Here is a 16173-nt window from a genome sequence, read left to right as displayed (position 1 = left end):
GCTCTGCTCCTTGGTATACTAAGGAGTTGTGGTCAATGAAACAGGCTGGACATTGGCTAGAGCGCAAATGGCGCAAGACTCGAAGCGAAGATGACCGGGCACGCTGTAGAGCACATAATCGTACCTATTGCGTGGCAGACCGGGCAGCAAAGAAGGCTTATTTTGCTGCCTCCATTGTGTCCTCGAGTAGCCGTCCAGCAGAGCTCTTCCGGGTGGTCTGGGGGCTGCTAACATCCTCCCCAGCAAATGGGGCCCTGGCCCCGTCGAGGACCCGCTGTGAACTTTTTGCATCACACTTTGAGGACAAGATCGCTTCTCTCCGCAGCGAGCTTGATGTTGTTAGTGCAGCTCCAGTTGAGGTGTCCGATGCCACCATCTGCCCAATTTTGTGGGATCAGTTCGTTATTGCGGCCTGATGATGTGGACAAGGTGCTTGCCCTCTCGATCCCTGTCCCTCCTGGCTTATAAAAGCAAGGGGGTCTGACTGGGTGGGTCCAGGGGGTGATAAATGCTTCCCTCCAGGAAGGGGTGGTCCCTGCTGTCCTTAAGGAGGCAGTAGTGCAACCACTCCTGAAGGAGCCCACCCTGGACCCGATGGTATTAGGCAACTACCGCCCAGTTGCAAATACCCCCTTTTTAGGGAAGGTACTTGAGAGGGTTGTGGTGGAGCAACTGCAGGCACTCTTGGAGGATACTGATTATCTAGTCGCATTCCAGTCTGGGTTCCGATCTGGTTACGGGACTGAATCAGCCTTGGTCGCCCTGATCGAGAGAGGGACAGGGGGAGTGCAACCATGTTAATCCTGCTTGATCTCTCATCAGCTTTTGATACCATCAACCATGGTATCCTCCTGGATCGACTCCGTGGGATGGGCATTGGAGGCACTGTGTTACAGTGGTTCCGGTCCTACCTACGGGGTCATTTTCAGAGAGTAGCACTGGGTGACCAGTCCTCGGCCTCTTGGCAATTGAGCTATGGAGTGCCACAGGGCACCATCTTGTCCCCAATGTTATTTAACATCCATATGAAGCCGTTGCGAGCGGTCATTAGGGGATCTGGAGCTAAATGCCATCAATACGCTGATGACATGCAAATCTATCTCCCTGTGACAACTGAATCAGGTGAGGCTGTGCAAGTCCTGGACCAGTGCCTAGACTCAGTAATGGGCTGGATGAGGGCCAATAAACTGAGACTGAATCCTGGCAAGACGGAAGCCCTGTGGATGAGTGGTTCCTGAGTCTGGGAGACAGGCTCATTGCCTGTTCTGGATGGGGTTGCACTGCCTCTGAAAGAACAGGTTCGTAGTTTGGGGGTACTCTTACATCCATTTCTGTCATTGGAGGCTCAAGTAGCCGCCACGGCTCGGAGTGCCTTTTATCATCTTCGGTTGGTTTGCCAACTACGGCCTCTCCTAGACAGAGATAGCTTGGCCACAGTCATACAGGCATTGGTAACCTCAAGATTGGATTACTGCAACACGCTCTATGTGGGGCTGCCCTTGAAGCTGCTCCGGAAGCTGGAGGTAGTGCAGAATGCCGCAGCTCGGCTGTTGTCTGGAGCTGCCCCTTTCCAGCATGTAACTCTTCTGCTGAGGGAACTGCACTGCTATTCGCTACTGGGCCAGGTTTAAGGTTCTTGTACTTGTGTACAAAGCCCTAAACAACTTGGAACCAGGATACCTGAGAGAACGCCTTCTCCCTTACCAACCTGCCCAGTCACTGAGGTCATCCGAGGGCCAATTCCTGGTGGTTCCACATAGATCCATCCTCCGATTGGAATCCAACAGGGGAAGAGCTTTCAGCGTGGTGGCGCCCCTCCTGTGGAATTCCCTGCCTCTGGAGGTCAGGCAGGCGCCAACCTTGTACTCCTTTCGGCACCTCCTGAAAACATCTTTATTCCAAGAAGCCTTTCCTTAATATGCAGCCTTGAATCTGTTTTTGCTTCTTTTAAATTTTGCTCTGTTTTATTTTGTTTTTGTTTTCATTTTATCTTGTACACTGCTCCGAAATTTTTCAATGAGGAGCGGTATATATGCTAAATGAATAAATAAATAAATAAAAAGAAAAAAGCTTCTTCTGTCAATTTAGAGAACTGTTTTCTTTTAGGTTTATCAGTTGCCAATCACTTTGTACAAATTACTCACCGAAACTCTGTCGGGCTCCCCTTCAAACGAAGCAACCTCCATGCTGAAACAGAGTTTTTCTTTCACTTAGAGTTTTTCCATTCTACAATCTATAAAACAACAACCCAGAAATTAACTATGAATTATTGAATATGGACAAAATAATGCAACAGAATTGTCTTTGAAGAGCAATGCAGTAACACATTTACCACCGCTACATTTTACTTCTGAAAAATGGAAAACAGCAATATTTGCAGAGAATATACTGTTGACCTGATTAACAAAGAAAGCAAAGGCAGAGGTGGTGGATAAATGTTATGCAAAAAGACTAAATACAGTTCACTATTCAATAAGGGCCTTTAGAACAAACTAAGACTATCACTCTTCCAATTTAAATAAATAAGTAGAAGATATAAAATAAAGAAAATCAAAATTAGCTGGTGATCCACTAAATAAGCTAGAGTACATTTCAGAATTCCTAACTGGAGTTATTCACTTTTACCAAATCACACATATAAAAGAAATCCAACCCACAAAAAGGAAGCAGCAACAGCCACACTGTGGGAGAAACATACAGGGATAGAATGAGCTTTTCCTAAATCCTGGTAACAATCTGGTCCAGAGGAACCATGCTGGTGCAGCAATTGCCCCATATACAATATTAACATAATTATCCTAGGACAGGCATGTGGAATCTCTGGCCTGCAGGCCAGACAAAGCCCATGGGGGATTTCCTGTCTGACCTACCATTATTATTTTTTACACAAGCAAAAAGGTGTTTGCTCCGATCAACTGCTGATTGAAGATAAGAGAAAGGGAATCTCTCCCACTACAGCACTGAGAAAGGGAATCTCTCCCACTACTGAGTGGAGAAAATGCCCCTCCCCAGTTGACTTGTATGGATCAGCTGAGGAGATGGCCCTGGGAAGGGTATAGGTGTGAATAATGTGTGACAGAACACACTTGCCAAGTCCACTTTGGGCTCTTGTCACAGCCACTACTGGCATACAGCCCCAGGGAGGTTTCCAATTCTTGGACCAAAAAGTATTCCCCACCCTTAGTATGTTCCATTTAATTTAGAAAAATGGTACACAAAGTTAGGAAGCAAGGTAATTCCTACTGTGGGATAAACTGCAGTTAAAATTACACCTATATTTCTCCCATATTATTCCTCATGTTTTTTATATTGCTTCATGAACTGCTTCCCTGAATTATGATCAAGGACTAAAATGAAGTCACCCCTATCTCAATCTGTAAACAAACTTCATATGAATCAAACACTTGTGTGAAACGTTCCACAGTACTATTTCATCATCAACAATTCAATTCTGAATATCCTGTTTGCAAACCTCAACAACTGGGTACGTGACATGCCGCAAAAGCTGTGGCTTTCCCAGAATTCTTTGTACTAGAGATAAACAGTATTACACAAAAGTATTTAATGCATTAGTAAACATTCTTGCTATGGGGCAAGAGGCATTTGTTGACAATGACAAGTGTTGGAAAAGCATTTAAAAAATCGCCTCTGCCCTAGAAGAAACCATACCAAACATTTTTTGGTGAAGGAAATGGCATTACATAAACTGTTTAATCTTTGAGAGCAAAGAATCATGATGGTAAGAGAAACAAACATCCCAGCAGGAAACATTTTTCCCCACTGTCTCTATCAACACATACACTTCTACACACAAATCAAAAACCTATCTGTATCTATGTATTTGAGAATGACAAAACAAAAACATCAATAAACATTTATGTAGCTAATATCCCAATCTTACTCATGTTTATTCAAAAGTGACTAACTTCTCATTCCAAAATATGATCAGATCCTATTTTGGAATGAGCCCATAAGCCAGGGTTCTTTGGTACAGACATCTCAAGAAAATGGTTTTAAAAATAAGGATATCTTCACTAAAGCTGGATGCAGGAGGGGAGGATCAAAGAGTATGCAGGCACATAGCTTATTCCTGGACTGATAAACTATGATTTATCAGACCAAGATCTTGCTTGTCCAAATGAGATCTAGCAAAGGAAAAGGAAACGCTTCAAATAAAATTGTCGCTTGGAGTTCAGGATGTAGGTATGGAGGATACCTGCTGCAATCAATAAGCATGGCCATGGTTGCTTACTCTGAATTGCAAGAGACAATGGAAACACACAGCAACATTAGCATGCCATGTTGCATTGTATTATGCTACGAGTTCAGACAACTATGAAATCTGTTTTAAATCCACCACAGTTCAGTCCATGGGGCAGATCGACACCAGACAGGATATGACACTTTGAAAACGTTTTGAAAACTGTATATAGAGTGTGGCCTGGGCCCCAACAGTTGTCACTACTGTTATAAACCGTTTTAAAGCAGTAGTGTAGAATCTGTCTATATCTGTATTAGATTAAATGTGGAAGCATTTGGAAATCGGAGCTGGATTTTCTCGGGCACATTATCAGATCTACATTCTGTATCGTGTTTTGAAGTTTAGACTTGTACACATGGGAATTGCAAGGTGCTCTAAAGTAGCCATTGTTTTGCTGGCTATATTATAACAGTTATTTCCTCTCCTACTCAGTTAGAGAGAAAGCTCTGTAGGCCAGCAATGTGGAATATTTTTTTCAAAAATAAAGGGAGCTCTAAAAAATACAAATTTATCTGAAGATATGCATTTACTTAACTTCACTGAGCAATCACTAAGTTAAAACATTCAAGTTTAAATGGGAAAAAGATACTGAGCTCAACCATCCAACAGATGGGCATTTACTCAATATTTTCCTCATTCAACAATTAAGTGTGAAGAAAATAAGTAGCACCTCCAACGCTTTCAACATGCAACATAGTTTTTCTAAATACTGTTTATAATTAACCTTCATAACTATTTAACACCTAAATATAAAATGTGAAGTTGTTAGCAATGGAGCAGAAATCTGAATCCCTTCCCTATTTCTCCCACATCTACAAATCCGGCAAATTCCTAATGACACAGCAAAAGCTCCCTTTGTCGACTGGAGATTATTGAAATAGTTAGCAAGAACCGAAGTCCTTGGCAGCAAAGCCTGAGACATTTCTGAAACTCTCACTGTCTTCTGATCCATTTAATATGAAGGAAAACTGTGTAATTGCATTGCCTTTCACAGTCGCACAGATCAAACGTACAAGCTTGTTTACTGAGACTAGGTCTCAAGCAAGAGTTGCTCCCTTGTAGGTAGGCAAATAAAATTACCTGAAGTTGTAGCACTGAACATTCATATTTATCTAAAAAAAACTAAACAATGGCTGCATTTGGACACAACGATAAGCCAGAACTGCTAAGAATTCTGGCTTATTGTGCTCATGCATATTCCTCCATCACACCCACTTGGCTTCTCCTACTATCAGGAACTGCTGAAAAACTAAAGAGGAAGCATACATTTCCTGTTATGTCCTGACTAAGGGCCTTGCTAGACCTACCTGGTAATCCAGCCTTCAGGCGCGGTGAGCCCATGCTACAATTAGCACGGGCCGTCACACCTATCCAGACGTCAGACGTGACAGGGAAAGGAAAGCCCCGTCGCATCATGCATTTTTTTTTATAAGTTAAAGGGGCCATGTGCGCAGGAGCGCACCAACAAAAAGGTAGATTTTTTTTAAAAAAAAAGGGGGTTCCCCACTCCCGATTTCCCACACACACAATGTCTGATGCGCTCACCCGCCCCCTCACCTGCCCCCACCCCCCCGCTCGCCATGTCCGGTGTGTTTTTCTTAAGCTGATGCTTAGGCATATAATTAGAAAACTGAGCAAATAAAAGCTATCTAAATAGGTTGATGGCAATCTCCTTTATTTAAACAGCTGATTTCTCTTCCTTTTGTACAAAACAAAACTGTTTACTTATCACAGGGCTTTTCTACAGTTCATTAGCAAAGCATGCTCCTTAGCATACAGAATAATAATGAAGGCCCTTGCTCAAGGGCAGCAGAATTTGATGGACAAACCATACCCTGTTCATTAAGACCAACTTGCTAGGGAAGAGTGGGGATTCACACCACTACCAACACAGTAGTGCACTGTAGAAGCAGGGGATCGTCTCCCAACATTGCACTGGGCTTCTAGATACATGGAAGCAATGTTACTTCACTCTGCTTAAGAGTGCTTCCAAAGCCCAGCACAAGGTCATACCCTACTTCTCTCCTGAGAAAGGGTAAAGGCAGGGTTGGTGGCAACCACAAATTTTGGCAGCCTACCTAGACCTGCCAAAATGTGTGGAAGCTTCAGTACTTACAGTAGGAACAGCTGTAATTATCTGTAGTAAATTTTATAAAGTACATAGAGAGATTGGGAAGTCTGTTTAAAATTTGAGAGCATTTGTTAATGGAATTGTTCATTTTAAAAAAAACATATTTGCCGTTTGTGTACTAAAAACTCGGGTAGCCTTCAGACTGGCCTTTCCCTTGGAAAATGAACACACCTCTCTACCTCTTACCTTTATGCAAATAGTTTGCATTGATTTTTACACAATGCCATCTGCTCGACTCATCTTTGCAAAACATAAAAATCCCAGACCACCAAACCATCAGCTCTAAACAAATATCTACCATTACCAAGCTCATTGCACCAAATACAAGCTCAACACTCAAATTGTGTTGTTTTATAATGGAAATTACCAGACATTCGATACATTTGTTGGCTGAACAGTAATTAGAAGCCCATCTGTAAGTTCCATTCTGCAAAATTTAAACATTTTTTGTATGGGCAGGGGGAAGAGAAGTACATTTATTTTACCTTTGTGACAAGACAAACAACCTTCCTTTTAAAACAGCTGAGACTAGGGACTGTTGTCAGGCATTTTCAATTCCTCATGCAATGAAGGGTAGTGGGGAAGGGCACACCAGCTCCCCCCAACCACTCACAATGCTATACTCACCCTCTATAAATTGGAGGATGACTCTCCACAGTGGGCAACCAGTTCTACCCGTGTAGTCTCCCTATATAATTTAGAAACTCAATTTTCCAGGGTTCTAAATCACACAAATAGACCAGGTTCCCCAATAAAGGAAGTCACCTTCCAACTAATGGAAGCTGTTAGAGTAGGATAGAGCTAGTGCACTCAACCCCACTCTCTCACACAATTCTAATCCTGTGAGGGTAGTTAATGTCTGAATTTGGATTACAATGTCCTAGAAAAATATGCCCAAATATACCAACCCATCTAAAGTGCCATAAGTCTTCCCGTCACAGAATTCTTTGCACCCATTTTTATTATTATTATTATTATTATTATTATTATTATTATTTATTTATATAGCACCATCAATGTACATGGTGCTGTACAGAGTAAAACAGTAAATAGCAAGACCCTGCCGCATAGGCTTACAATCTAATAAAATCATAGTAAAACAATAAGGAGGGGAAGAGAATGCCAACAGGTACAGGGAAGGGTAAGCAGGCACAGGGTAGGGAAAAACTAACAGTAGAAAGTAACAGTAGAAGTCTGCACAACATCAAGTTTTAAAAGCTTTAGGAAAAAGAAAAGTTTTTAGTTGAGCTTTAAAAGCTGTGGTTGAACTTGTAGTTCTCAAATGTTCTGGAAGAGCGTTCCAGGCGTAAGGGGCAGCAGACGAAAATGGACGAAGCCGAGCAAGGGAAGTAGAGGCCCTTGGGCAGGCGAGAAACATGGCATCAGAGGAGCGAAGAGCACGAGCGGGGCAATAGTGTGAGATGAGAGAGGAGAGATAGGAAGGAGCTAGACCGTGAAAAGCTTTGAAGGTTAACAGGAGAAGTTTATATTGGATTCTGAAGTGAATTGGAAGCCAATGAAGAGATTTCAGAAGCGGAGTAACATGGTCGGAGCGGCGTGCTAAGAAGATGATCTTTGCGGCAGAATGGTGAACAGAAACCAACGGGCTGATGTGAGAAGAAGGAAGGCCAGAGAGAAGAAGGTTGCAGTAGTCCAACCGTGAAATAACCAGTGCATGAACAAGCGTCTTGGCAGAAGAGACAGACAAAAATGATCGAATCCTGGCAATATATATATTTTGCCAATTTATATATCCAATATATCATATTTTACCTCAAAGTAATACCAATACTTATGCCTTCTTACAGTGCAATCCTATACAAGTCTACTCAGAGATAAACCCCAACAAATTTAATGGGACTTACTCCCAGGTATAGAGATAATCCAGAACAAAGCAGCCCAGATTAATTTATCAATTTAAATAAAACAGTCACAGCTGCTTATTTGTCACAATTATGCCCCTAAAAATCAAAATCAAAGCTTTTTTAACAATTAAGTCAATCCTTATCAGCTTCAGAACTGATCCAAGAAAGTACAAAGAGCAAGCCTGATTTGAGTGTTGCAGTAGTTAAGACTATCATTACTACCAACAAGTTAAATACATAACTGAACATGGCGTGTTGGGGGTCATACCTCAAAAATCGATTCTTTTTTTAAGATATCAGTAACAATGCAGATAAAAGTGGTTCAAGTCACAACCTAATTATTTCTGATAAAACTACTGAAGAAGTACACTATGTTTTCTGGCTTTAGCACACAGAATAGCTTACAGGGCTTCTCTGAAGAATTGCTGAAATATGAGATATTAGTTTTACCATCACTGAAAAAAGTCTGTACTACTTCATGAATGAACAGGGATGCTTTTTATTTGTATCTATAAGATTTTCTCATTGTCTATAGAAATAAATCAAAATGAAGCAAAGTTTATAAATAAAAAGTATGTTTTGAATACAGATGATAAATTATGCCTTTAGGTAGCACATAATTTAACAGAAGAAGAGAGTCTAATAATTAAATTATACCCCTATTGCAGTCTTGTGTTTCTTTGCAGCTGCCGGAAAATCCAACCATCTATTTTATCAGGCTAAGTAGAAAGATAAGATTCAAAAAGTGGCCATGTGTCAACTGGGCAAAGAGTCGGAATATCAGGTCATAGAGAACTTTGTGGTAATACTTTATAGCAAACATTCCCCAAAAGCATCCCATAAACCAGCTTTCCCCAATGTGCTGCCCTCCGGATGTTTTGGATTAAAATGCCCAGTCATGTTGTCTGAGGCTGATGGGAGTTGAGGTCGCATGTCTGTGTGTCAATCACTCTTGAGATATCAATTTTAGAAGCTCCCTTACCCCCAATCAATATCTGGTGGAGCTGGATTTCCAAGCTCATTAAGGGGGTCACTTTGTAACTAAGCAGCAAAGAGAAATCTCATGAGGGTATTAGCATCTTTCTTCTGCTAAGAAGAAAATTCTCCCTTCATAACAAGCCTGGCATGCAGCCACTCTCAAACTATAAGTTCAGAGGTCAGAAAGTTTCTAACCATGTACCACATCTATTTGCAGGCTGGATCACTTACTGGAATGTTTGAACAGAAAGGAATGCCAAAAAGGAGTGCACAGCTGCAGACCACATTGCCCTTACCCCCACAGTGAGAAACTGCAGTTTATGAAAACTCATGTTATCCTAATAAGCCATCGTTTTACTAGAGTTAAACAAAAAAACTCTCTCAAAACATGTAAGTTTGTGTCATTGTATTTTAGAGCTTAGGATAAAGCACTCTACTCCTCTTTTTATTCTTTACCAAAGGAGCTCTTGTGGAGCAGTATTTACAGTCCAAGAAGTGGGCATGCTGAGCAAGTTTATAATAATGGTGAACAGAAGACAGCACAAGAACTGTCTTACTGTATCAAAACAAGGAGCCATGCACCCTAGCACTTTGACCCGTCATTGTTGGAAACAAATGCTCCCGGAAAGCTCATAAACAATGTATAATGAACACCCCATCCCCTAATGTTTGACCCCAGTATCTGGTATACAGCAGTCTATTGCTTCTGAAAATGACCTCTCATTTTTGGTCTAGCTCAACATTTTCTAAACATTCCGCACCTCTTTGTCTGATAGCAGAAGATTCTTTCAAAACTGATCTAAGGACCTCTTGCACAGCAGTGAGAATCATACCTCAAGGCCTTTCTTGAGCAATCTGAGTACATTTTAGACAAAGAATCTGAATAACCTCTGATCCAGCTTGTTCCTGAAAATATGTAGCTGTGGGCAAACTAGTGAGCAACTTCTAAACTGTATAATTCCTTCCTAGCAGAAACATTGACAGAATAATGTACTGGGCTAGTGCAGAAGTAATGCTAACTCTCTCTTAAACATGGCAAAGGGAACAAGAAGAGACTATGAGACTGCAGTCCTCCCTCAAGTGCAAGTCCTTCCCATAATAACCAAGAGTTACAACAGAACCAACACTATTCAGGGCTCCTTCTTAGCCAGGATATAAAGTGTTTAGTGTTTGTCAGGGTAATATAACTGCTAGTTTAACCCTTAATCATTGTTTGCTTAAGACCTTCTTACCTCACTATTCAATCCATTAATTTTATTTATTTATTAAAACATTTATATCCCACCCTATATCTCAAGGATATCAGGGTGGCATACAGATCAAATCATACATATAAAATAGAATATATAATTCTAGAACAAATTAAACCATTAATATGTTAAAACCAATTTGAAATTTTAAAACAGTAAAATCCAATTAAAACAAGACAATGTGCAGGCTGGTCGATTTAGCCATCAAAGGCTTTGTCAAAAAGCCATGTCTTAACCTGGCGCCAAAATTAAGCCAGTGCTGGTGCCAGTCTGGCCTCCAGGGGGAGGGCATTCCACAGCCACGGTGCCACAACAGAGAAAGCCCTTTTCTATGTCCCACCATAGCGTATTATCTCATGTTGGTGGGGCACAGAGAAGGGCTCCTCCGACAGATCTCAGGTCTTGGGCAGGCAGATATAGGGAAACAGCCTACAATTAAAACACACACATTAAAACAAGAACAAAACAGTAAAAATAGCACACATACAAAAAAAAGCATAGCAGATTGAAAACAACATCAGTAGGTAGCAGCAGCATGAGAATTAAAGATCTCTGTTGGCTAAGGGTCATTAAATTTGGCCCCAGGTGAGCTTCTCTGGGGAGAGCATGCTTAACAAAGCCCTACTGCTGAAGAGGCCTCTTCCTAATTACCATCTGCCTACGCCAGGGGCACATGGAAAAAGCCCTTAGATGATGTCGCCAAAATCAGGTTTATGTGGGAGCTGGTGATCATTACGTAAAGTCCAGCTGGGGAACATGCAGGAGAAATTATTGGGCAGGATTAAGAGATTACCAGTATCACATCTGCACAAGAACTACAGATTCAATTCCCCTGAAATGATGCATGCGAAGACTCTGTAAGTGACCAGTAATTACTTCCTATCTTAAATAGCCCATTAGGGTTTATATGCAATGTTAGTCCTATTTAGAGTACCTATTAAAATGAATGGGACTTGTTAGATTAAGAATGGATACAACCCAAGGTCTTCAACAAGTAAGCAAACACGATAAAATAAAAGCAACATCAAGATGAAAATAACAGAACAAAAATGAAATAGCAGCTGTCAGCAAATGTAGAACAAAAATAACATTAACAGAAACAGAATAGTAGGAAGCAAAAGGTAGGTGTCACTACCTTGGAGCTTATAAATTGCTAGCCAGCAACTAGCTTTTTATAACGGCCAATTTGAGAAGCTTCCCCCCATATGCTCTCCTGGCACGAAAATTACCAAAATTGCTTTCCTCCACATCCTTTTATCTCTGGCAACTATGAAGCTGGAGAGTGAAGAGGCAGGAGAGTGGCGAGAGTGCACCAGACAGCAACACTTGGCAGCTAATTTTTTTAAGTCTTCATTTCACACTTACAAACTAAGACTTTTAGATTGCCAAGTGTTGGCACAAATCCTCCTTGCTACTAAATGAACCTGCATAGTTTAAGCAACACTATTGCAAGATGTTTCATAAGATATAATCACATTTAAAAAAATGCTGTTCTATGTAATGCTCAACTATCCCCAAGTTGCTGTTCATTCATATAATATCATATCAAGTCTTTTTATTGTTTCAAACAATGCAAACACCTTTCAGTGGTAACCCAAAGCTTCAGAAAGTCTAAGTCAACCAGTTTCCAAATGATTTCCAAAGAAGAGAAGGGGGATTAATAATGAGAAATAACAACAATTCCTACAGTTGATCTGAATCAAATTTATTTGCAAGTAGGAATGGTTAGAACCACAGCCTTCATTTATCTTATGACTATGGACAGACTGATAAAACATTAGCTTTCACTTTGATTGGATGCAGTCTGGTGACAACATTGCTCATTCATTATGCCTGGAAGCAAAAGCAAAACTGGGATAATAAGTTCTCTCTGTGACTTTTGGAAGGCTTGATATCTATGAAACAGGAATATAATAATGAACTAACTCCAAGTGCCCTCAGGACCACCACATGAGAATACATGCTTCGCTTTCAGAACTGCTGCCACTATTTAAGAGTGCAATTGTCACTATGGCATATTACTACTCAGCTAGAAATCATACTTGACCACTAATACCTGGCTGTAAGTGGACTACACAAAAAGAAATGCATCTTTTTCAAATGGGGAGCGGTATATAAATATTCTAAATAAATAAAATGAATAAATAAATACTACTTAATCATTGTTACAGAATATAAACCCAAATCCAGAGAAAGTTCATTAGAAATTAAGTCCCAATTGAAACCAACAGAATGTTAGTCACAACTAATTTATATAGCATTCCTTTTAATGGGACAAATGAGATGAACTTTCTTTGGATTTAAGATATAATTTCACTTTTGAAGTTACATTCAAATAGAAAGTGCCACTCTCTGTGGAGCCCCTTTAAGGTCTAGCCTCACAATCATTTGCTAATATTATCACAACCAATAACTGTAAGTTTCTGCAGGCAAAGCTCCAAGCAGAAAATTAAGCCTATGAGGCCACATGTGGTACTAGTAGCCCTGAATGGTAAATGCATATCCTTATTCTGAAAAAAAAAATAGCTTTTTCAGGCACTTGCCTTGAAACCCCTGGTCAGTAACAACAACTGACATGTATGTCTACATGCATCTGCCATTGCCTTGGCAGCATAGATGCTGGATCTACCACCAAAACTTCTCCTTCTGCACCTGCAGAGTGTACAGAAGACAAGCTAGTAAGGTAGCATCAGCAGACGGGGTATATTTTAAACAATGAAAACACTAGCACTAGACCTAGTGTGCTGCTAAACTTGGGTGGGCCTAAAAAAGTCTATTGCAGGCCATGTCCAGGAATTCCAGTCTCCCCTCTGATCCTCCTACTCATCTTCAGTACCTTAAATGTTTTATAATTCACACATTCCATTCTCTTCTAGAGCGACTGAATGCAGCTGAGGGAAGGCCAATGTTTAAAGTATGCCTCCAACTTAGTGTGTCCCTAACAATAATATTGCTTACAAAAACTAAAGCACAGCCTATTTGGAAGCAAGCTCCAAAGAAATTAATGAGATTTGCTCTTAGGTAAGTTTGTTTAGAATCAACAACATACATCCTTAATGACTTATGAACACATAAATAAATACATCTCTGCAGAATAAACAAGCTGACTGCTGTCATACAGGAAGGTTATGACATACAGGAGAGTCATACTGACTCTCAGTAAACAACTAACCAATCTACTTAACATTGCACAGCATTGAGTAACAGGGAGGAGAAAAGCAGGTACTGTAAAGTACATGTGAAGGTGTGTGGCTGGCAATTATATCAGGTATTGGCAATGAGAGCAACAAGGAGGTGTGCTATTTCTCTGCAACTGACTTAGCACAGCCTTCCTAAGCCTCTTACAGCACCTTTGAAATTTTCCTGTTTCTCACATGGTTATCTGCCAGACACCTCTGCAAAGGGGCAGGGTAGCTAATGTGCCCTTGTTATAGCTGGAGGCATACTGAGAGAGAAAAGTTGCTTGTTAAAGAAAATCCCAGGAAACCAGAAACCTATGCTACAGTTAAGCATACCAGTATTACAAATTCAAGTTTAGTATGGTGCATTAATCTGTACTTTTGGGCAATACTGAGGGGTGGGGGAGAGAGATTAACCTTTGTTAGTGTAACCCTATGTAAACAAACAGGGGAGTGAGCATAATTCAAACGCACTCCCAGCAATTACCACCATGGGCCATGACAGCTCTAACTTTCTGGTATGTTATCATCATCATGCCAGACTTCACCTGCTGTCATTACTATTAATAATAATCATAATAATGACAGATAAGAAGTCTCTCTCGCTTTGATCTTCAAAGCCGCCAGAACTGAGTGACGTGCCCAAGGTCACGCAACGCAGAGCCCGCGCCAAGCCCACCCTAGACGTCAGTCCCAGGGACGATGATTCTTCCACGGCTTCCCCACCCCGGCGCACCCTCACTCGGCGCCAGTGGGACAAGGACTACGACGCCCTGGCTCGGGCCACACCGCTCCCTCGCAGCTGGCGACGGGAGGCTGCTGCCGCCGCCGCCGCTGCGCCCCCACCCACGCCCCAGCTTACCTCTCGTCCCAGGGGTGCCCGGGCAAAGGGGCGGAGCGACCCTCCGTCCCCGGACCCGCCACCTCCAGAAAGGGGGCAGGGCCAGGGCGAGGAGATGCTTGAGGAGAAGCCAGACTTTAGTAGTCGAGAGGAGCCCCGGCTCAGGTTGACGGAAGCTGGTGGCGGGCAGACAGGCGTGCTTGCTCGCTTGCCTGCGCGCGCGGGCGGGCGGGCGCGCGCCCCTCACTCTCACTGCCGTTGCTTCTCAGAGTCGCCGCTTGATTCTCTCATCAACGGCCGCCTTCCTCCTGCTGCTGCTGCTGCTTTCTCCTCCTGCTCACAGAGACCGCGAGCCTGCTCTGGAGGGGGCCCCGCTCGCGCGCAACCACGCCCTTGTGGGAAAATCACGTGATAGGGGATCCTCAGCACCGTGCTGAGGTAAACGCTGAGACGCCGCCCTCGATTTTATGGTGTGATTCGAGCGAGCTACGAGAAGGCCTCCCGCCCTTTATTCTCTTCTCCCACCCCCGCCCCGGTTCCTGCGTAGAGCGTCCTGTTAAAGCACTTAGCCCATCTTGTTGCTTCCACGGCGCACAGCCACGGTCCAGACTCGGCAGCTGCCTCCCTCCACCTCCTCCCACTACACACACACACACATTTTCTTTTCTTTTACATTACACTCGGGCTGAGCAGTGGAGCTCTGCACTTCAGGAGATGCTAAGGAGATCATGGGGTCTGATATAGGGATAAAGAAGCAATAGAAAGAACAATGCAGCGCCACCATAATAGCTGGAAATGGCAGCTGACATTTTTAGAGACTTTTGGTGCAGTCCTCGCAGCCGGGCGTTTACTCATCAAAAGATTGCAGCCTCTGGAACCCTGTAGACAACATCCGTTCCAATCTGGCACGTAGGGAAGTTGTGTTAGAAACTAGAACACTTTTGTAATAATCTTTTTTATCCCCCTCCCTGCCATCTTTGCTGCTTTAAAAGACATTTTATATTCAGATCTAACTTGAGTTGGGCAAGTAGTGCAGCTCCAGATGTTTTGGCCTAAATCTCCCATTAGCCATCCAGGTTGGGAAGATGGATGAGGTATTGTTATAAGCCATTTTTCAAACATATTCTGGACCTAAAATTATTTAAACTCTTAAATAAGCAGAAAATCTGGTTCAAAATACAGCAACAGAACTTTAATTGTACACTACCCAGCTAGTTGCTACTTACCATGAACCATTGAAAACATAATCAGTTTTCTTTCTGCATCATTTAGCTACAGTTGAATTTTTTCCTAGAAATTCTCAAAGCTCCAAGGCCATCTGTCAGACATCCACACTAACATTATAAGCATCCTCTTTGGATACATGATTTTTTCCCTCTAGGCTTTTATGCAGCATAATCAATGGCTGAGAATTGAAAGTGTTCAAGCCTATTGATTTAGATGGGTTTAGTTGCATTTATCTTGATAGGAATGGACTATACATTAGCATTGCTTTCTGATGGCCTCTAGCTACTGAACATAAACACAAATGCTTGGGTGGGGGAGCAAATAGATAAAGTTTAGCAGTTGGAATGTAGCCAGTAAAGAAGAAACAACCTTTTTATATACATTTTTATATGTGGCTGCTGCGATATATATTGGAGGACGTTCAAGGGCATGCCATTTTGT

At 42.0% G+C, this 16173-nt stretch overlaps 1 protein-coding gene across 3 annotated transcripts in view; it reads right to left on the bottom strand.

The window, feature by feature from the left end:
* OSBPL8 (oxysterol binding protein like 8) overlaps positions 1 to 16173 on the bottom strand; it is a 324479-nt gene that overhangs the window by 65022 nt on the left and 243284 nt on the right. The window contains exons 1-2 of one of the 3 annotated variants that reach the window (XM_063133844.1): positions 14527 to 14675; positions 2145 to 2233 (exon numbers count right to left, since the gene is read on the bottom strand). In XM_063133844.1, coding sequence (XP_062989914.1) covers positions 2145 to 2186 — 42 coding nt within the window. In that variant the 5' untranslated portion in view covers positions 2187 to 2233; positions 14527 to 14675. Of the gene's footprint in view, positions 1 to 2144; positions 2234 to 14526; positions 14676 to 16173 lie in introns of those variants that run through there. The other 2 variants (XM_063133845.1, XM_063133847.1) reach the window with 2 other exon arrangements.

Source organism: Elgaria multicarinata, chromosome 9 (assembly GCF_023053635.1).
Source record: "Elgaria multicarinata webbii isolate HBS135686 ecotype San Diego chromosome 9, rElgMul1.1.pri, whole genome shotgun sequence".
NCBI lineage: Eukaryota > Metazoa > Chordata > Lepidosauria > Squamata > Anguidae > Elgaria > Elgaria multicarinata.
Note: the sequence above shows the minus strand (reverse complement) of the source record. Positions and strands in the feature narration are given on the sequence as shown.